The 23196-nt window shown below is 44.5% G+C and overlaps 1 protein-coding gene across 1 annotated transcript; it reads left to right on the top strand.

The window, feature by feature from the left end:
- Positions 1–470: 470 nt before the first annotated feature.
- Positions 471–5628, top strand: LOC121720738 (GTPase IMAP family member 8-like). Its single transcript, XM_042107131.1, has 5 exons — positions 471–789; positions 1290–1991; positions 2183–2893; positions 3949–4794; positions 5377–5628. Exons 1-5 carry the CDS (start codon positions 759–761, stop codon positions 5493–5495), a joined length of 2409 nt encoding a protein of 802 aa, XP_041963065.1. The 5' UTR covers positions 471–758; the 3' UTR covers positions 5496–5628.
- The last annotated feature ends 17568 nt before the right edge of the window (positions 5629–23196 follow it).

Raw genomic sequence — 23196 nt, 5'->3', positions numbered from 1 at the left:
CCAGAGTGAATATGTATGAATGTACAATGTATAAGGTCATTTGTGTATAATATGTATGTTGTAATTCTGTCAAAATACACTGTGTATTATGCGACAGTGGCTTAAAGGTGAGAAACATTTTAAGTTCATCATTATTTATAACCATAATGCAATGGTGGTCTAATTTGCTTGTGTCCACACAAGGCTTGTTAAGGGTCAAATGTTTAACCTGTGTGCCACCTCAAGGTAAAGAATGAGTCAGCAAGCACACCACTGTTTCTGCTGAAGAGGCCACCTGCATGTCATGGGTTAAGCAAAGTGTCATTAACACACACAGGCAGCCACACACACACACATCACATGCACATGTAGACTCTCACAGTATGTACACATGCCAAATGAGATGGAGATGTTCTCACACAAGGGAAAACACACACACACACACACACACACACACACACACACACACACACACACACACACAGAGAGCATATTGAGGCAGATGGAAAGAGGATATTTCCCTTCACCTCTAGCAGAATGAGGAACCAGCTCAGCCTGTTCCCTGAGCACACAGGTGATGTGTGTAAACACCTGTGCGTGCTCCCTCACCTGCCTCTCTTTCTCACACACACACACACACACACACACACAGATGAGGGACAGATGAATATGCCAGGCTGCAAACGCTAAACTAAACTACCCCCTGTGCCACACCCGTTGGACGTATCTATGCACTTCTCTTCTCTCACTGGGAAACATTTAAGGATCCTTGTGTTGAGATGGCAGCCGGAGTATTGAGGTCACATGCCGGTAAGTCCTGTCCAGTCAGATGGCACTGGTCATATCAGGAAGGAATTTACAGCGAGAGAGAGGTTGGAGGATTTAGACTGGAGCTGAAGTTAACCAAATGTGTCTGTGTCCATGTGTGAACATGTTCTCTCTGTTCTCATGTTCTCTGACTCCTTTGTCTGTCTCCATGTGTGTATGTGTTTCACTCCTTTAGAAATTCCACAGACTTAGAGAAATTCTCATTTGAGGGCACTTGTGTCCAGTTAACTCTATTGTTGTGTGTGTAGTCCGACACTAGATCCTTGTTTCAGGGAAAGACTGAGAGAACAAACTGCTAGATGAATTAGTTGTATCAGCTTAAAAAGAAACACAACAAGCTTGCAACTGTAATTTCATATGCTTCGTTAATTGTTCATAGATGACATTTACATTGACTTTGAAAAGGTAGAATCTAAATACTCACTCATAAACTAGTGTGAGAAATTTACAAGCTGATGCATGTTGCATTGGCATGTCAACAGGTGTGCAGCAGCCTCTGTCCGACTACAGGATTGTGCTGCTGGGGCACAGAAGCTCTGGGAAGACCTCAGTGGGGAGCTCCATCCTGGGTTCGGACAGCGCCACCGCGGTGGGGCGGACTCTCCGCTGTGTCCAGAGGGAGGGGGAGGCAGCGGGCCGGCGCGTGGCCCTGGTGGAGGCGCCCGGCTGGTGGAAGAACTACTCGGTCAGCGACACCTCCGAACTGACCCGACGAGAGATCCAGCTCAGCGCCGCTCTGTGTCCACCGGGACCGCACGCCTTTCTGCTGGTCGTGCGACTGGACGCCCCTTTCACAGAAAAGCACAGGCGAGTGGCGGAAGAGCACGTGGGACTCCTCGGCGAAAGAGCCTGGCATTACACCATAGTGCTCTTTACCTATAATGACCGCTTAGAAGATGACCTTATCGAGCAGCACATAGGAAGTGACAGGGAGGCCCAGCATCAGCGCCTTGTTGAGAGATGTCAGAAACGTTGTCACGTCCTCAACGTCGATAAAAGGGGCGCCAGTCCTCAGGTCGTGGGGCTGCTGGAGAAAATTGATGAAATGATGGTGGGAAGCAATGGCCAGTGTTACGAGGGAGAAGGAGTGAGATGGGAGGAGTGGGTGGAGAGGAGGTCTATAAAAGCCGTCAGAGCGGAAGAAAGGATGGCAGGCCAGGAGCCACAGGAGGAAGCCAGGCCTGGTGAGTCACTGAGGGTTTGGTTGGAGTTTACTTTTGAGTGTCAGCGAGTGTTTTAAATCTTACACTCAAATGGCAAACGGAGACCAATGTTAACCGTTAATTGTTAATGGTTTTTGACTTCGGCGGAATTGAAAGGGCTTGCAGGGGACAGACAGATGATGACAAATGTGCCTCTTTTTCTTCTCCCGCAGGACAGAGAGGTCATCTTTCCAAGATGAGGCTTTTACTGTTGGGCAGCAGAAGAGCTGGGAAGAGCTCAGCGTGTAATACCATCTTGGGCCGGCGCTGCTCCAGGCCTGGACGGACCACCCAGTGCGCGTTGAGCCAGGGGGAAGCTGCCCAGAGGCAGGTCACCGTGGTGGACACGCCCGGTTGGTGGAGGGGCGTCTCGGCGGCCGACACCCCGGAGCTGACCAAGCGCGAGGTGGCTCTCGCCGCGTCGCTGTGTCCCCCGGGGCCTCACGCGATCCTCCTGGTCCACCGCGCGGACTTCTCCTTCGGGGACGAGGAGCTGAAGGCCTGGGAGGAGCACGTGGAGCTTCTGCTCGGTGGTGGGGGGGCCTGGGCGCACGCCCTGGTGCTCTTCACCCACGGCGACTGGCTCGGGGAGCGGTCGAGCTCCCAACAGTACGTGAAGGCCGAGGGCGAGGCGCTCCGACGTCTCGTGGAGAAATGCGGGGGGCGGTCTCACATCCTGGACAACAGCGTGAGTTGCGCTGACGGGTCACAGGTCGCAGAGCTGCTGGAGAAGGTGGAGGGGATTGTCGGGGCGAGAGGTAGCCATTACATGCAGGACAGAGCGAGAACAAGGAGCCTGGAGAAGGGGAAGCTAGCGGCACTGAAAAGGCCAGTCAGGAGGGCCAAGCAGCAGAGGCAGTGCGGGAGGACCAAATCCTTCAAAGGTGATTTTAAGCACAGAGTGGATTTGAAGAGTTCAGATGCAAAACCCTCTAAATGCCGCCTCTGTCAAAAATTACATTACATTACATTACATTACAATACATTTGGCTGACGCATTTTTAGCCAAAGCGACTAACAACATGGTAAACAGTTTAAGTTTTAAAGCAATTGAACAATTGAGCAATTGAAAAATGACCATGGTGAGTGAATGCTCTCCACACATAGTATACGTTAATCAAATAATTATGCTTCAAAACCCGCTAAATACCATTCTCTTTCTGGTCTGACATATCCACTTGTAGACAAAAACCTATAGGACCCTGATAAAAAAAAACACTCATTTAAAAGAAAAGTGGTCAGGCAGATTTAGAGGGTTTTGCATCTGAACTCTTTTGTTTTCACTCTGAAGGCATTCTGGAAGCATGACAAATATACTGTTTTCTGAATGTTATTTGCATTCATTTGCATGTCTCTGGCTTTGATCTACAGATGTAGATTACATATAATATAGGCTAGATACATAGATAACACATCTGATATAAAGAGCCATAGAATGTAGAACACAGTTATGAGACAAGTGTTCCTGTGTGCAAGCACAACTGCATCTTTATGATCATTATTAGAGTTTTGCAGAGTTTAATCATTATTATTTTGAAGACAAAGACTACGCTAACTTTTAAATCAACACCGCCATCAGTGGTTCACACATTCACTTTCATGTCTCTTGCATGTGTTATGATTATTATTTTTTCTTGAGGGGAAATTGGCTTTTCAAGATCTGCCAGCATGCTTTAATAACTTGACCGTAGGAAACCCTACATGTTATTATCATGACCAGCATCAGAAAAGTAGCGTTTGAGGTGTTCATATGAGTTCATAGCCAGCATTAATCTTGCCAGTTAAATTGGCCCACCATGCAATCAAACTACAACTAACTTTGTTGTAAGACCACAAAGACAAAAGCATGTTGTTTACACAGTTATGTTTAGAGAAGACTTTACTGCTGCACTGTGTGTTTAGCTGATTCCTTGTGTCTGACTGCATTTGTATCTGACAGGAGACTCTGTCCAACTCTCTACTCTGAGGATTGTGCTACTGGGTTACAATCAGTCGGGGAAGACTTCCGCTGGGAACGCCATCCTGGGCGCGGAGGCCTTCGACATGAAGCACACCACCTCCTGTGCCCGGCGGCACGGAGAAGTGTCTGGACAGCAGTTCACCGTGATCGACACGCCCGGTTGGCACAAGAGCACGCCGGCCGCGGGCACCCCGGTGTGGACCAGACAGGAAATGATGCGTGCGGCGTCGCTCTGCCCACCGGGGCCTCACGTCCTGCTGCTGGCGGTGCGTGCCGATGCGTCCTTCGGCGAGGACGAGGGGCGGTCGGCGCGGGAGCACCTGGAGCTTCTCGGCGGTGAGCGGATCTGGTCACACACGCTGGTCCTCTTCACCTGCGCGGACTGGCTGGGCGGGGACGCCACCATCGAGCAGCACGTGGAGAGCGAAGGCCAGCCGCTGAGGGAGCTGCTGGACAGGTGCGGGAACCGCTACCACGCGCTCGGCAATAAAACCAACGCCAACGGCGCCGCAGCCAGCGGTCAAGTCGCCAGGCTGCTGGAGAAGGTGAAGGGGCTGGTGCTGCTCAACAGTGGCGGTCATTTCAATGCAGCAAGCCTGCGGTCAGAAGGAGAGGGGGACGGGGAGGAAGTGGACTCTGGCGAAGACAGACACCGGAGGAAGGACATGCTGGAGTGGAACTGGACGAGACAGGATGTGTCTGACGAGCCCAGGCGTCAGGCTGAAGGCAGAGTCCACAGGTCCACAAGGAACACCTCCAGCTGGTTCCACACAGAGGAAGCCATCCAACCTGCAGAGACCCCCCGGCCTTCTGATTGTCAGGAGAGTAAGTTGATTAGCATTTCTTTTCCATTTGCACTCATATATTGAGGGGTTGAAGTACAAAGGCTGACATACATTTGTAACAATGTTTGTTTGCAGTGTAATAGTAGATCATAAGATTTTAGGCTCCCTGAAGTTATCTATTTTTACAAACCAGCAACCGTTATTAATGAGGGTCTAGAAGATCAAATTCAGCGCACCACCATAATCTTTAGAAGGGCCTTTTCATAAATCCCAGATCGATATGAAACCAACCGTTGAAACCTTAAAAACATAGAATCATGAAACAATTCTTCTCAGGAGCAGAAGCACTTTCAGGACTATCATTACAGACAAAGCATGACCTATCCTGGGTCCTCATGGTCCCGGCAGACCGTGTGATCATGAATGCCCCTTGGGCAGTAACATTTAAAGCAAATGCACAGCTTCCGGACTGTTGCGAACAACTTTTATTTAACAGGGGCTCTGAGAAATGTTAAGAGCTATTTTTGTCACTTGTGGCAGGGGGATATTTAAGTTATAAACATACTACCTAGCTTTTAAAACTTTTTTGTTGTTGTCGGTGTTGTCTTTTTTTTTTTGCCAGTGAGTGAAGAGGACGGCTCAGACGATGTGTTTCTAGAAGATTCTTCCACCGAGAGATGTCCCCTTCTTCTCCTTGTCTATGGATCTCTCACACCAACTGTCCTATCCTCAGAGATATGAGACAGTGTTTCCCTCCAGCAGCTGTGGGTTCTTCGGTCTAAAACACTCTGGTAGCAGAAGTAGTGTGTAAGCAGTTCCTAACATCCCCTAGCACAGGGGTGGGCAAACTCCGGCCCGGCCCGCCAAGCACTTTCATCCGGCCCGCGAGCATTTCATTTGGTTATCAGGCTGCTCGCTATTTTTTTCCTGCGATAGAGGCGACGTTGATAGAGGCGACTTTTAAAAGGAAATCATGAAGGCAACAGTAGTTCCCACTACTGACCATTTAAAAACTGTGAGAGTGTGTGTGTGTGTGTGTGGGGGGGGGGGGGGCTGTTGTGCGGCCCGCCGGCCAATTTTCAAAACCCAATGTGGCCCTTGAGCCAAAAAGTTTGCCCACCCCTGCCCTAGCCCCTCAGGCCCCAGTGTTATAGTAGTTATTTAGGGCGTACTCATTGGGTGTCAAACATGAACATCTCTTCATCCTAGTTTATGCTTTGACTCTGAGGCTGTGTGTCAAAATGTTAGTCATTTGCAACTATTAAAGACTCAAAAAGTTATTGGCTCCGGTCCTTCCTTGGGTTCAGTCATTTGAAGTGGCCAAGCCCTGCTGCTGCCACAGGCCCCTGAGTTGAAGTAGTTAATCAGGGCATGCTCATTGGTTGTCCAGCATGAGCATCTCTCCAACCTAGAGTCATTTTAATGTCTATGGTGCAGTGCATCTCCATCCTAGACTCATATTAATGTCTATGGTGCAGTGCTATTCATGCTCTGCTCATTGGATCATGAGCATCTCTCCATCCTAGAGTCATTTTAATGTCTATGGTGCAGTGCATCTCCATCCTAGAGTCATATTAATGTCTATGGTGCAGTGCATCTCCATCCTAGAGTCATATTAATGTCTATGGTGCAGTGCTATTCATGCACTGGCTCTGCTCATTGGATCATGAGCATCTCTCCATCCTAGAGTCATTTTAATGTCTATGGTGCAGTGCATCTCCATCCTAGACTCTGTGCTGTTCATGCACTGGCTCTGCTTCCAGTGTGATTTCAGTACCAGTCTCGATGTAAGCCAAAATAACTGACTGGCACACAGTCTGGCAAGACACATCAGCAGGACCAGTGGGCTATGAAGCTATGGACATCCTCAAAGCATTATTAGTAACACAGTAATGTATAGAAAATACGAGTGGTTCATCAGCCAGAGGTGCAGACCCACCCATTCTATATAGTTTTAAATATGACCTCCAATATCCAATAACAGATGCTGTGATGATCTACGTATAAGCATTTCAGAAATGTGTATAGTTATCATTATATTTCATTTCATATATGTTTAATTGAAATATGTAAAGCTGCATAAGATGGATAATGAACAATAGATTTGTGCGGTTACGTTATGTACTCTATATGTCAAATCTGGACAAGAGATTAGTAGCTACTTCATAGAAGATGTAAAATAAGGGTATTTGAATAATTCTTGGAAATATATATTTAGATGTTTCTTTAAAGACAGTAAAAAACCTCTCAGGTTCTGCAGCTTTTCTCGCCTTGACTATACTGTACGCTTTTAGTGTGAAGCTGTGAGGCTCGATGCAGCGCTTTTGAACTCTGCTTTTGAGAGCTCTGCTGTTTCAAAGAACCCTTGGCCTGGATGGCAAGAAAGCTGCCATTAGCTAATGAACCACACAGAGGAAAAGAGAGAGAGAGAGAGAGAGAGAGAGAGAGGGGGAAGAAAAGACAGGTGTGAAAAGAAAAAAAACCAGTAGATTAAAGGTACAGATAGATAGAGAGAGGTGAGAACAAAGAAGCAACTGAAGGAGGGGATGGGGGGGTGGAAAACTGTGTTTTTTGTTTATATGGTCCTAAGCCTCTAGATCCAACCGACGTGATAAACACTCTTGCCTTCATCCTCAACTCAAACACAGACACGCGCACACACACACACACACACATATATACACAGGAAATGTTTTCTGTGAAATCACAGGTCTGAATAATGCATGGGCCGGATGGTGGGGGCCCTCGCGGCCCCCGTTTAGACTGCATAATTAATAGGGGAGCGGTGACGGCTCCCGGAGGAATATAATTATGGCGTGATTGTTTAAAAAAGCGGACAGGGCCGTGAGGAGGGAGGACTCATTCAATACTTTAATCGTGTAATGCTGCCGTAAGTGGCCGTGAAATCAATGGGGACCCTGCGAGACGACCACTTTGTGTGATACCCTCTCATCTCTGGCTCTCACCCCAACACACACACACACACACACACATACACACATACATTGTTTGTTTTTTTGTGATGAGAGATGCTTTTGAAATCGTTAATCCATTTCCTGCGGACCCTTTAAACTTTCCGTTTTTGGTTACGGAGAAAATAACAAAAGCCTCCCAAAGAATCACTGTTTTTCCCTCACTGACTGTGAATATCTCTCTCTGTATCATGAATGACCTCTGCTTTTTGAACACTCCACACAGGTTTGCAAACTCATCCTCAGTAATACAAATAACCTGGAGCTGTTGAGCTCATGGTCTTTAAGCTAAAACATCACACTCTTCCAGCCGGGTCTGACAACCAAGCTATGCAAATCTCACCTGCCGAAATAATGCACATGAATAATTAACCAGCAGACTCTGATTTACACTGCAGCTTTTTTAATTATGAAGTCTGACACTCTATAGTTGATTACCGATACCTATGTGAATATGGCAGAGCCAGTGCTGTCAGGAAGTGTAGGGGTGGAGCATTGCTATTCAAGTCATTCCCAGCGCCTGGGCCAGTAACCCCTGGGAAGATTGACAGCTCATTATTGTGCTGTTTATGCACTTTTAGCAAAGGAAAAAACATGTTAGAGTGGACTTCAAGTGTGTGAACTCTTATCAGAAGAATGGGATATTGTGCCTCTACATGTTCTACAAGGGTCTCTTTAGTCCTTCACGCAACACAATTCTCCCTGGGTGGAGAGAGTGAATAACTGAAGAGAGAGAGAGAGAGAGAGAGAGAGAGAGAGAGAGAGAGAGAAGAGAGAGGGAATAGAGTAAGGCAGTGAAGAGAGAGAGAGAGTGGGTGAAGGAATGGTGCAGTGGAGGGACTGAGAGAAGAACTCTTTACAGTGAAAAGAGTGACAGAGAAAAGAGAAGAGAGACTGGAAGTGGGCATAAGAGGGAGAGAAGAGAGAGAGAGAGAGAGAGAGATAGGGAGGGAGAGAGAGAGAGAGGGAGAGATGGAGGGAGAGAGGGAGGGAGAGAGAGAGAGAGAGATAGGGAGGGAGAGAGAGAGAGAGGGAGAGATGGAGGGAGAGAGGGAGGGAGAGAGAGAGAGAGGGAGAGAAGAGAGAGAGAGAAAGAGAGAGAGAGAGAAAGAGAGAGAGAGGGAGGGAGAGAGGGAGAGAGAGAGAAAGAGAGGGAGAGAGAGTGACTCATTCAGGCCAATAAAGCACCATTTGATTTGAGAGGGAGAGAGAGAGGGAGAGAGAGAGAGAGAGAGAGAGAGAAATAGTGTTCTGCAGTGACTGATATTTTGAGACATACAGTGCAAGTTTACCACATTTTGTTATTTTTCAGACTCATCTTAATAATAATCATCTCCTAATAATGTCCAGTGAATTCATTTAGGCACAGGTGGACAATCAAGTTGTAGAAGCATCTCAAGGACCATTGTAGGATGCACCAGAGCTCAATTGCAAGCATCATAACAAAGGGTCTGAATACTTATGTAAATGGAATATTTCAGTCCTTTATTTTTATACATTTACAAAACACTCCAAAAACCTGTTTTTTTTTTGTGGAGCGTTGGAGTATTGTATGTAGATTAATGAGAAAACATAATGAATTGAATCCATTTTAAGATTAGTCTGAAACATAACAAAATGTGGAAAACTTTCTGAATACTTCACTTTTTAAAGGGAAGTTCCAGAATTAAAACAACCTGATAACGGGGTCACACAAAACAACCTGGGGTCACACAAAACAACCTGGGGTCACACAAAACAACCTGGGGTCACACAAAACAACCCGGGGTCACACAAAACAACCCGGGGTCACACAAAACAACCCGGGGTCACACAAAACAACCTGGGGTCACACAAAACAACCTGGGGTCACACAAAACAACCTGGGGTTTATTTGTGCTTGATAACGGGGTCACACAAAACAACCTGGGGTTTATTTGTGCTTGATAACGGGGTCACACAAAACAACCTGGGGTTTATTTGTGCTTGATAACGGGGTCACACAAAACAACCTGGGGTTTATTTGTGGTTGATAACGGGGTCACACAAAACAACCTGGGGTTTATTTGTGGTTGATAACGGGGTCACACAAAACAACCTGGGGTTTATTTGTGGTTGATAACGGGGTCACACAAAACAACCTGGGGTTTATTTGTGGTTGATAACGGGGTCACACAAAACAACCTGGGGTTTATTTGTGCTTGATAACGGGGTCACACAAAACAACCTGGGGTTTATTTGTGCTTGATAACGGGGTCACACAAAACAACCTGGGGTTTATTTGTGGTTGATAACGGGGTCACACAAAACAACCTGGGGTTTATTTGTGGTTGATAACGGGGTCACACAAAACAACCTGGGGTTTATTTGTGGTTGATAACGGGGTCACACAAAACAACCTGGGGTTTATTTGTGGTTGATAACGGGGTCACACAAAACAACCTGGGGTTTATTTGTGGTTGATAACGGGGTCACACAAAACAACCTGGGGTTTATTTGTGGTTGATAACGGGGTCACACAAAACAACCTGGGGTTTATTTGTGCTTGATAACGGGGTCACACAAAACAACCTGGGGTTTATTTGTGGTTGATAACGGGGTCACACAAAACAACCTGGGGTTTATTTGTGGTTGATAACGGGGTCACACAAAACAACCTGGGGTTTATTTGTGGTTGATAACGGGGTCACACAAAACAACCTGGGGTTTATTTGTGGTTGATAACGGGGTCACACAAAACAACCTGGGGTTTATTTGTGGTTGATAACGGGGTCACACAAAGGTTTTCAATTTATACTAATTTATACTAATGGCATGTTTACATTGTATGTTTAATAATGTATAATGTTCATGTTAAATAAAACCACATAACGCATACGTGGAGAAGGAGAGGAACCTGCGTATGTGTGGATATTAACAGGCAGTGGGTGTGTGGAGCTTTTCACAGAGAAGCAGGCACAGTGCGGGGTCCTCGACAGGTGATAACGCAGCGTCTCGGTCTGCGAGAGCCCCACTGGGTGAAGAGGTGGAGAGGTGGAGAGGTGGAGAGGTGGAGAGAGAGAGAGCGAAAGAGGAAAAGAAGTACGGCGATGGAGAGAAGCACTCTTTGAAGTGAAAGAGAGGGAGAAAGAGAGGAATGCAGAGAAGAAATGGGGAGAGAGAGAGAAAGAAGAGTGGTACATGTAAGTCTCCAGTGAAATGCAGAAAGAAGAGAGGGACGAGAGAGTGAAGTGAGAGAGAGAGAGAGAGAGAAAGAAGGAAGAAAAACATTAAAGTGAGAGGTGCTGGGCAGAGGAAGAGAAGAGTCATTTTGAGGTGAGCAAGCAAGAGGGATGGACTTCAAGAGTGAGATAAAATGGAAAGAGGGAGAGATAGAGAAAAAGAGATGGAGAGAGAGAAAGGCCCAACAGGAGCTTGTAAATTGAGGATTGAGCGGGTGGGCAGTGACGGTAGCAGGTGGTAAGGCGCGAGCACACAAGGGCCCAAGCAGAGATAAAGAAAGGATTTTTAAAGAAAAGAAAAGAGAAGTAAAGGAATAAAGGGTAAAGAGTGGGAGATGTGCACTCAAGAAATAGAGGGAGGGTGATGAAGAGAGAAAGAGAGAGAGAGAGAGGCCCTCATTTATCAACCGAGCGTAGAAACCAGTGTAGATCTGAACGCATCTTACGACGGGACTCTCGTGTTATTCATGAAACGTTCGTATTACTGGCTCTCCAGTGTAAGAATGAACGCGTGTTGGTAAATGTGGCGGCTGACAAGCGTAATTTAAAAAATAGCTGTAAGCAGCAAGGATAATAGCTGTAAAATAGCTGTAAGCCAAGCAGGATGGGGTCACAAGTCCATGTACCAAGTTTTGTTTTGATACGTGCAAGCGTTGCTCAAGATATGAGCCTACTTCTTGTGATTATAGTGCCCCCCTAGTGGTCAAAAGACACCAAATGTATTGTGCGTCCTGAGGATGGGGTCCCAAGTCCATGTACCAAGTCTGGACTTCATACATCAAAGCCTTGCTGAGATATGAACTCACTTCCAGCTTGGCGGCTTCGCAACTGATTTTGATGATGGGTGAACGCTTTTAAAAATCAAAAATCCTTTCTGGAGGTCCATAATACGTGGACGTTATTTCCAAAAGAAAAACATTTCTTACCTCACGATAGCCACAGTGATGTTGCAAGACCATCGCTTGAAAAATAATATTTATCACTGTTGCGCTTTCCAAAGTTACATTTTATCTACATATGGCAACCTTAAACCATCAAATGTGTCAACATAACAGGCTGCATTATGGAAAGTAGGCTACAAAAAGTCTTAGGTCAAAGATATTTCGTGAATTCAACTCACTTGTGCACACGAGACTTGACATGAGATTTGAGTATAGCCACTTTGATGTGTTTTTGTGTGAAAATGAGCATCCGTCTGTCCTACGCCTGTTTTATGCTGTACAGTACGCTTGTTCTGTACATGGGGGCCAGTGTGTCTGTGTGTCTGTGTGTATTTGTGTGTGTGTGAAGGAGTAAAGCTTGACAGACAGGAAGTGATTTGTCTCCCAGGTTTGGCTCTCATGTTCCGACCGGCATAGACCCCTCACCGCTTTCTTCCTTTCTTCCTTTCTTTCTTTCTCTCTCTCTCTCTCTCTCTCCCTTCCTCCCTCTCCCTCTCTGCCCCCTGCAAACCTGTCAGCGGCTGTTCCGCCCAGACCCCCCAATGCAGGAGGAGGATTTCACAAGAGGCTGGCTCTGTGCTGTACCCCCCCCCCCACCTCCACCTAAGAAAACGTCCCTTACAAGACCCTAACTTTTGTCATGAAATCCTGAGCAAAATCTAACTGAAAACTCGACAGCCACAACACATAGTGATGATATATTATTGGTGTGAGTAATCACATAAGCCTTTAATCTCAAATTGGAAAAAAAAATTGAGATGCTCAAGGCATGTGTGAAAGTCACAAATGCCTGTTTACTTGCTGACCTGAAACAGTGTCATGTAATATTCTATTCTATTCTCTCTCTCTCTCTCTCTCTCTCTCTCACAAAAAGGAACTGCACCTTCATGAATTTCTTGATTGGCCAAGTAGAACTAACCATATGGAAGGGTAATCGGTTGGAGGAGGCTGGATTGTTAACCTGGTGGACATTAAAAGCTTTGGTGGAATCAAGGATTAGGGTTGAGTATGTTATATCTTTAAAGTTTCGGACAATATGACTCTTTTTTCACAGAAATGGTGTATTAACAAAGGTCTGATCTCCATTGCTGATGGCATCCTGATGATATGTGGTGATATGTGGGGTTATGCCATGGGGTGGTGGCAACTCTCTCTCTCTTTCCCTCCCTCCAAACTGCTAAGTGAAAGGGTGACTGACGTGATTATGGTGTTCATTTTGCTAATGCCCAAAAGCCTGTGTGTCGATGATTGTTTTCAGGAGGATTAGTTAATGACGCGGCCTGTTCCGGCATTAGACTTTTTACAAGGCACTCGTGATGTCTAGACAGGGTAGTGGACATGCATGCCTATCATGGATTAATAAGACACACACACACACACACAAACACACACACACACACTCCGACAAACACAAACATAAACATGTAGCTGGGATATCACTTCCTTTGGGGCTTAGCTGGAAAGGAACAGCAAACAATCACACACACACACACACCTCTGGAGTATTTTGCTTGCACTCTGAGGCAGTGCCGCCCCGGCCCAGTGTCGGCCTCAGCATCAAATCCTAATTAGCTCCTCAGGAACACAGAGTCGTTTCTGGATTAAGAGATTAATCGCCTGGCTTTTTGTTGTCATGGGAACACGCTAGCAGGAACAAACGCAAAAACAGAACCCGACCAGCATCCACAAAACAAATGAAGGAGATGCTGTACCGGACCTGGCCCTCCCTCGGAGTGGACTCCATTGGAGGCTCGATCGACCACAGCTGTCTGCCTTACCTTAGATAAAGCGCCATGCCTGTTTTTTTGTGTGTTTTTCTGTTTTGTTTTGTTGTTTTTAGCACTATCTTGGCAGTAGAGCGAGCCTCAAATAGTTAATTATCAAACTAATCAGCAGGGCTTCCAGGAGGGGATTACAAGGAGGGATGTGAAATCTCTGGCCGGATGAGGAGGAAGCAGCGGCTAAATGAAAAAGTGAACGCCGAGATCCACATCTCAATTACCCAGCAGCGTGCTGGAGGGAAGAGGAGATTGTCAGGGGCTGAACCGTAATCCTCTGATTACTGTGTGTGGCCTCCTGTGCACGTGCATATGTGTGTGTGTGTGTGTGTGTGTTTGTCAGCTTAGAGTAGTCAGTTCATCGTAGTCTTTTAATGCATATACTGTGGGTGTAGGTTTACTTTCAAAGTTATGGTAGTTTGTAGTGTGTGTGTGTGTGTGTGTGCGTGTGTGTGTGTGAAATGATCCCTGCACATTTTCAGTCTGGGCCAGGGTATGTTCAGTGCCCTTGTTATGAGGGGTTTCTGCTGGCTCTAGAGTGTAGGGTAGACGGTGGATTTGATGCCGCCACTCATTTCGCCATGTAAGTCTCAAGTATATCGCCTGCTGCTGTCTTCTATAAATGGAGGCTCTCTCCTTGTCCATGTCTTCAGCCAGGAAACTTGTATGACTATGGTTTATTAGAAAAGGCATTCTGGTATTTTGAAGCAAAGGTTGTCCTCTCTCTGCCTCTGGAATTTGGTAAACAAACCCTGGGAATACGGAATAAAAAAACAGTCTGTGGAAAGTAGCACTGAAGTGCTGCTCCTTGAGTATACAGTAGGGACAGCAAAGAGCACTTGTCTGTGGAAAATCCAGAGCCAAAGAAAAAGAACTATAGAACCTAATTATCAGTGTTTTCAGCCTATGAGAGAGAACAAAGGTAATACCGAGCCTTCACAAATATCAGACATGTTTTTGAAGTGACATTCTGTGATGAATAGTGAGTACTCAAGGACATTAATTATTTTTTTCCTTTTCAAAATGTTAATGTCTTCCCTTAAAGAAGGTAAAAAGGGTAAACTGATGTTTCTGAGTTTTCATGGACATCAACTCTGTAAAAGTGAATTTTACAGTGAGAAACATTATAATAATCCATCTCTCTCTCTCTCTCTTTCTTTCATTCTTTCTTTCTCTCTCTCGATCTCTCCTGTGGCCTATACATAAAAGATCATTAGCATCTTGGCTAGTATATTAGGACCTAATATACTAGCCAAGATGCTAATGATCTTTTATGTGAACCTACTTACCCTGACAATGAGGGTACAGTACACACATGGATCAAGAGGGCTGTGTGCGACAGTGTGCGTGTGTGGGTGTTTATGTGTGGGTGCATCCACACATTATAGAATAAATCCTGTGCATTCTTATTCAGATTTAACAAATCTGTGGGGCAAATCTGTGATTTAACAAATCTTGCTGTAGTCCCTCTCCCACCTCATCCTCACTGATGTATGACGCTTCCCTGTTTGCCCTTGGGGCTACCAGGCTGTCATCTCTGTCATTACTGCTGCTTTATCCCTCCTCCTGGTGAGATGGGCTTTGGTCTTAGCGTCAGGAAGCAGCATCTTCAAAGGCACGCACATGCTTACCATGCAATTACCCTGTATGTTATTACACATTTAATGCCCAGGCACGTGTACATGGTTTTGCCCCTCACATGTCTGTTATGAAGACGAGGCGCAGGCCTTCAAGCACATTGAGCTGGTCTACATGCTCTATCTAGCTTCATATTTTGCTAAGGGCAGTTTCCGGCACCAGCCAATCAAATTATGGTTATACCTTAAGTCATTTGCATAGCTACCGTCGGGAACACCCACTGGCATGCGTTGACGGAACGCAACTGTGTGTGGGAGCCGTAAGCCTAGTCCAAGACTTAAAGCTATTGTCAGTGTCGACTTACATTTTGTCCCGTCCAAGACTGAAAGCTAATGTCAGTGACAGTGTAGACTTACCTTGAAGTTTTGTTTTTAATCAGTCTAAGACTAGGTGTTAAGTTTCCTGTGTTACAAGTAGGGGATTTACCACTGTGGCCACTCAACCGCCAAGCCTTAACATTACACAACATGGTATGGGATACTACTACTACAACAACAATAACAAGAAATATAGCTGGAAGCATCAATGGGGGGGTGGGGGTGGGTCAGTCCAGTAGGCCAGAGCACTCGCAGGTTTTATTCCAAACGTTGGTGAGGATTCCCCCCCCCCCTCTTCCTATCCCTACCTCTGCTAAATTATTTTTATCGTCAAGGGGGACAACATTTATCCCCCTCTGCCCCTCATATTGATTAATGCTACTTCATATAAGTAAAGCGCTGCAATGTGAGAACAGTCTAGTAGGCTAGCCTACATAATAATCTGACATCAGAAACGCACCGTCACCGTCAGCACTGATGCTGCTGACACAGTGGCTGCGTGATAACTTAATTTGGCCTTGATCGTGCAGGACATTTCAGAATGTCGAGTGTGTAATCCATCATAAATGGCTAGGTTCAATGGAAAAGTTAGCTGGACAAATGAAAGAAAACGAGAAGGATTCAGTGAAGCATAATAATGTTTTAGAACCTTCAAAATTAGAAAACTGATGCAACTGAGATGGAGGACAACTGCACGTAGAGTAGAACGTAGGCCTATTGTCCGAAGGAACTTACAATAAATGAGGAGATATTTGCTGAATGTCACAGAAAGAAATTACAGAAATTGCTTGGCATCGCTTATTCAATGGCTCTCTACCGAAACACCTGTAGTTTGCGGATGACGAACGAGAAAGCACTCATTTTTTGATAAATCAGCCAGTAGTAGACAAATAACTTTTAGAAATAATCTGTACTGCAAAAACGAATGTTGGTGGGTATTTAAACTATCTAGCGGGTGTTTTAACAGCTGCAAGAAATAGAAGCTTCATGGTCTTTATGTTCTGGTTCGTAAATTATTTTCATAAAACTTCAAGTTGCCCTATAACTTTACTCTCCAAACTCTTCACTGCACTGTAGGCAATTAACTGACAGTATGATAGGCTATTTATTTTCTGTAGGCTACAATAAATTCATTTTTACACATTCATTTTTTCAACTTTTGCAATATTACGCACTTGGCTACTGAACGCAAATCAGCAGGAGAGAGAATGCACGTAGCCTACGCAGCGTGTAGCGCAATGTGTAGGCTATTTGGTTACCAACTAACAGTTAGCCAATCCACTAACTTAAGACTTCAGTGCCATCATATACAACGTTTTTTACACAACAAATACAGAAAGGATGGAGGCAGCAAAAGTAGAGTAGTCATTTCAGATGGGGCAAGAACAAGGTGAATTTGTATGCTTGTCAAAACGTAGTCCTACCCTGCATTAGAGGAGCTGATCATCATACATTACCAAGCACACTCGCTGTTTAAAGTCATATACCACGGTAAACTAAAACTAAAATGTTACAAAGGTGGCAAAAATAATATAGGGTATTATTAGCCATGACATTACTAGGCTATGAATCCTTCGTTCATTTTTTTTTTTTTTTGGGGGGGGGGGGGTTACAAACTTATTCAAAACCATCCCCCCTCTGGTTTTTACACAAATCGCACCCTGGTTCCAGGTGTTGCGTGGCAACGTCTTACTAGCTTACTTTCCCTTTCAATGAAATTCCATTGCAATAAGCGAACGGAATTCGTGCGGAGGGATATGAAAGACGTCAATCAACCTGTTGCCATTGACAGCGGTGATTATATACTTTGCCGGTGATTTAACATAGGCCCGAACGTTGGGAAGGCCCATTCATATGAATGGAACTTTCTGCAGCACTCTGAAGAGCCGTGTAATAAGGAAAATACAACAAAGATAGCAGTTAAATTTAAAGAAACCAGTGACGTTTTTCGGAAGCTTAAGAAAGTCGTCTTCCCCTGTGTTGTCCATTTTAATCAAAACATTTCCTTTAACATTTATCCATATCATTTAACAGTTCTGTTCATTCTTCTGTGCTGTTATACTGAGTGAAACAGCAGCAATAGAAAAAATGCATTAACAACCACCAGGTTGACTACAGAACTTTTATTTTATTCTCCAGAATATCTGAAACTCCACTGCATCATGTTTATATAACTGTTTCAACAAAAAGTCCTTAAGCAATAAATAAGTCAGATGTTAAAATGCGTCCTCTTCATATTAAATGTATCTCATTTCAGCTCTACAAGTGCAGTCCATTTAACATTAAAACAATGACCCTGAGTACTGCAGTGCTTACTTCCACCCCCAGAGTATCTAGTTCAGAATGTTTGAATTTCAATGTTACCTTAATTAAACTTTGGGAGGCGTAATTTCTGGCACGCAGCATGAGGCGAGTCGAAATGGAGGTAGCCACTCTGAGAGGTGGAGTGGGGGTGGGCGTGGGGGGGGTGGGGGCGGTACACCCCACTGTTGCGTATACTAGATCCTGCATTATGAATGTGTTATCAATGGGCGTATTTAGAGATTCCATTAAACACACTCTCTTTCCCCACTGGGCTGGTCTGTGAGACTGTGAAGAAGACTCGTCGGCAGTGTTTTTCGCTCCAGTTTCTGGGGCTGGGAGTTCATCTCTCAGTGGTGTCTCCACTTGCCGCTATTGCCATCTCAGTGTCAGTTTCTGTGGTTCTCCCTGCCACTGATGATGGCACTTACTGTGTGTGTGTGTGTGTGTGCGCGTGTGTGCGTGCGTGTGTGTGTGTGTGTGTGTGTGCGTGCGTGGACTTTTGTTTAATTCCAAATGTCATGGAGGCTCTTCAAATGCTCCCCCTCCCCTGCTCCAGGGGAGCCTCTCATTAGGACTAAGAGCCCATTTTATTGCAGACAACTCTCCTGGCAACGGCTTCTGCGCAACTCGCCAAAAAGCCTGTCTGCAACATTTAAATAAAGAACTGCAAGGTATAAATGATTTCTCTTACAGGATGAAATAACACCTCCTGTAAAGAGGGACAGGAGCCCATAGAGTTAGCAAGACGGTACAAAGAGAGACAAATATGACAAATGTTTCTCGTGTGTGGTTGTGATGAATCAGCATGGCTCGAGCGTCCTGGTTTATGATCTGAAGCATGTGTCTTAAAGCTGCAGATGGAGCATGTTATTGGAAATGCAAGAAGGCAAAACTCACCATGCTTGTATTTTTCTGTGTGTAATCTGGATTTTGGGATTTCAATCAAAAAGAATAAATTTGGCAGCTAATAGGGTTGGGACATTAGTGCGGGAGGATCATCTCAGGGATCTTATTCTGTGTGGTTGCATTCTTTGTGGTCATTAATGACTTATGAGCAAGGACAGATGGCTTTTTGGGGTTGGGTCACATTGTGACCTCATATCCGCATAGATAATTCATGTGAAAAGTGTAGTCATTGTTAAAAAATGCCCCTGTCCTGCTTTGCCAGTTTGGACAGAGGGACCTTAGGTCTTAGCTGTATTTATTTATAAATCCCCAAAGTAAAACCATATTAGATATAATGAAATGAGCACTTCAGATATCACATATTGGCACCCCTGACAAAGTTGAGTAAAAAGAGGTATAACAAATCACCTTTTGGCCATTTATGTTGGTTTCACAATGAAACCAGTGGGTTGGACCAGTGAACCTGCAGCTAAAAGGGAGCTATAGGATGACTGAGCCCACTTGCAGTGAATTATGCTATAAGCTCGGCTAACTATGCTATAAGCTCGGCTAACGGTGTCTATGCTATAAGCTCGGCTAACGGTGTCACACTTGGCTATCGCTCGCACAGAGAAGGGAAGGGTATGTATCCTTTTATCGAACTCTGGGGTTGACAAACAGCAACAAAAAACAATAACAAGAAAAAGTTTGCATGTTCCTTACAGTTGTTTGTTCCTTGAAATTGGTCAGGATCTCATTTGCTGGTTGTCAATTTTCTCTCTGATTACCAGTGTTATTAAGTACAACATACTCAATGTGATGTTTTCACAGCGCTGATACGCAAATGCAAATAAATCCACACGGTGTGATTGTTGGCCCAGCCCACATGGATGTGTATACGGATCAAGAGGTTTGTGTCTCTGTGTGGGTGTGTGTCCATGCTAGTGCTCCTTGCCTTGCCTGTAGTCAAAAAGTATTTTGTTGGCAGTAAAGTAGCTCAACAACCATTTTCTCATAAATTACAAAAGTTTGATGTTTCAAGGAGGTACATGACCTTAGGAGCCTGTTGCCTGCCAATATTGCATCTCACCCCTATTTCCCCCAAGAATTAACCCAAGAAATGCAATGCAAACACAATGTAGCTTTAAGTAAAAAATGAATTGTAAAATAACTAACATTTTCCTGTTGCATTTGCATTTCTATGAGCATCATAGGAAAGAATGCATTCAGATGAACTACTGACCTCTTCCTTTCTCATGTGGCATGTGAACCAGTCACTCACTGACTGACTCTCTCTCTCTCTCTCTCTCTCTCTCTCTCTCAGCGAAAGAGAGGAGGCAAGAACAATGCCCGTAATCAGACACTGTTTACAGGCATAGAGAACTGATTTTATTGCTAGTGTGCTCGTGCTTTCTCTCTCTCTCACTCTCTCTCTCTCTCTGCAAAATTGCAACACTGAAAATATGATAATGTTTCTTTGTATTATAAGAGTCTAGCCTGTGTGTGTACATTTATTTTTGATGATCTGAAATTCCCAACCTGTGAAGGAAATTTGAAACTTTCACTATGGACATTGGGTTAATCTCACCATTATGCCAGCTGTGCATGTGAAAGCAACATTATGTGTAATGCAAATGCGAAAAGCTAAAAGATTGTGGGCATTTTCAACGATGTGCAAGCTGAAAATGACAAGGAATATCCGATCTGCCTGGTTAGACGGCAGTCACATTGACACATGTCCATTTCATATCTGATTTATTTCCACATATGAATAAGGCCTGAAACCGATCTGAAAATATCAGAATCCATATGCTTTTTTCATGTTTACACATTCATGCTGCACATCAGAATTGTGCCACATATTCACATGATTTTTGCACAGTGCAAAATTTAGTGCTGCACTAGTCAATATAAGTATAAGTATATATACTCTTTTGATCCCGTGAGGGAAATTTGGTCTCTGCATTTATCCCTATCCGTGAATTAGTGAAACACACTCAGCACACAGTGAGGTGAAGCACACTGTAGGTGCCAAATGTCTGTCATCGAATTTATGTTTAATTAATAATTAATTTTAAATGTAAGACTTAATATGTTGACTGATTCTGGTGTTTTCTAATATAATTTTCTGATGTCAGAATGTAACTTTACATAGTGTGATTACACTGTAGGCCATGGTGATGTGTTTGTTTATTTAGGTGCATGTCACTTTAAGGACGTAAGTTTAAACGAGAACGTGATTGAACATATTAGGTTGGTGCACGGTGTGAGAAGTTAGGAGTTCCACGTTTTTTCTGACCGTGTCAGTTGTGTCCTGTCGTGGATTGCATTAGGAAATTTATATTTGGATGAAATATCTGTTCATGTGGCATTTGTTACAATAAATATACAAAAGACAACTTGAAGACAATATTCTGTAAGAACACGCGTCAGCCATAGGACACCTCTTAGTTTTGTTTATTGGAAACGGACCTACACACACACACTAATCCCGTCGCAGTGAGCTGCCTGCAACAACAGCGGTGTGAGGGGTTAGGTGCCTTGCTCAAGGGCACTTTAGCCGTGCCTACTGGTCGGGGTTCGAACCGGCAACCCTCCGGTTACAAGTCCGAAGCGCTAACCAGTGGGCCACGGCTGCATCTACATATGTAGTGACGTAAAGGTTCAACCCTTGGACGCATGCTAAATTTTGTGAAAGTTCAGTGAGATCCTGTACCACTCATCAGAGTGTAATGTTTTAATTAGCTGGAAACGACGAAATTCCTAAACGCTCATGAACAATAGGAAGGAGTAGGCTGATAATCTCACTTGTTTTGTTAACAGCATAACTCTCAAAAAGAATTTCAAGTTTTTGCCTGAAATTGCACTGTGCCTATTTACAAGGGTATTGTTCCCACCTCTTCTGGGGCATACCCTCAAATGTTGGACCTCTATAGAAAGCTGAGAACCTCTAGTTTTCGTAGGAAACAGTCAACATAAATGTGTGATGTACTCACAAAGAGTTACAGAGGCTAGAATATAGTTTTTTCTTTGCCGGATTACAAGCATCTCTGAACTGACCACATTTCAGCCCTCTAGGTCTCTTGATATCCCTTAGAAACACAACTGAGCCCTAGCACCAGGTCTTGTGAAGTTGTGTGCAAAAGTAGATCAATATAGAATGAAAATATGAGTGCTTTAGACTATTATTTGCCAAGGTATGCCCATGCGTTTTTTGTAAAATGCCTATGGATACTCCCCATAGGACTTTTTGTTATCCAAAATGCATACTGACAATCAAATGCTTACTGCACATGAACCCCTTTGTGTAGAAGCATAATCCTGGTCTCAAATGAAAGGTAACACTTTGAGGTTTCATGCTTGTATTTGGATTATACTTCAGGGGTTCTCATATGGAATGACTACACTAAATATGGAATGATTACAAAAATGTCTCTATTTTTGCATTTACTTTGTTGGTTCAATGAGTGTGTATAAGATAGACTATACATCTGTACAACTAATATTGGATAACACAACATGAAGATTCAATTTCTATGGATTCTTGTGAATATTTCAGTACCCAATATGTTGCATCTACTTATTGTGCTGCAGCTACACTGCAGCCAGAAGTCAGGGTAGCACCAAGGGGGGGAGGGGTAGCCTGGCGGGCCATCCTATGTCATTGAAATGTATAGTCTGGAATCGAATCATTCACCTGCTTAATCCAAGGGGCGGGCAGAGAATTGTCTTTCAAACTGTCTAGGCATGCAATAGGCCAGCGCTACGACCATATCCGTATCCGGTCGGCAAAACGGCAAATACATCCTTCGTCGAAAGGAATGACTTAAGTGCATTGTGTTGCTCTACTTTCAAAGAAAAGCACAAGTCCAACTCCTCCAAAGTTGACGCCAACGCCGATTCAAACAACCGCTCTTCGTTCGCCATAGCCACCTTCCTTGTTGTTCACCGTCGCAGGATGTCGTTATCCTGTTAAGCCCGCCTTAAGACTCTCTAACGAAATAGAGTGCTGTGATTGGAGGACATCCACGGTGTTATGCCAATAGAAATTCCTATGGTTCGATACTAGACGTACAGGCTGAGCAAATTAATTTGCCGCCGCTAGGGTGCGTCTAGATTTCTAGGCTAGGGGAGGGGGGCATTTTGGGTCAAATTTAATTGAGACATAAGATTAATCTAAGAATGTAAAGCACTATACAGATTGTACATGAAAAAAGTTGTCATTTTTGGATTCCCAAGAGTCAAAGCTTTGACATGGTGTATACCATTACTATGCTACATAGCAATATGGTGCATACAATTGATTTAGAATGTTGGGGGGAGGTGGGGGAGGGGGGTAACCGTCCCACCGGCAGGACACTGAAAGTTACACAGTTGAGTAAACCACTTAGTGGATGACATTCAAAC

Source organism: Alosa sapidissima, chromosome 10, assembly GCF_018492685.1.
Source record: "Alosa sapidissima isolate fAloSap1 chromosome 10, fAloSap1.pri, whole genome shotgun sequence".
In the NCBI taxonomy this organism is placed as follows: Eukaryota; Metazoa; Chordata; class Actinopteri; order Clupeiformes; family Clupeidae; genus Alosa; species Alosa sapidissima.
Note: the sequence above shows the minus strand (reverse complement) of the source record. Positions and strands in the feature narration are given on the sequence as shown.

Excerpts from the sequence above, each read along its gene's own strand:
- LOC121720738 (XM_042107131.1), top strand. The coding sequence starts at position 759 with ATGGCAGCCGGAGTATTGAGGTCACATGCCG. Across the intron at positions 1,992-2,182 it reads ACAGGAGGAAGCCAGGCCTG|GACAGAGAGGTCATCTTTCC; the intron begins GTGAGTCACTGA and ends CTTCTCCCGCAG. Across the intron at positions 4,795-5,376 it reads GCCTTCTGATTGTCAGGAGA|TGAGTGAAGAGGACGGCTCA; the intron begins GTAAGTTGATTA and ends TTTTTTTGCCAG.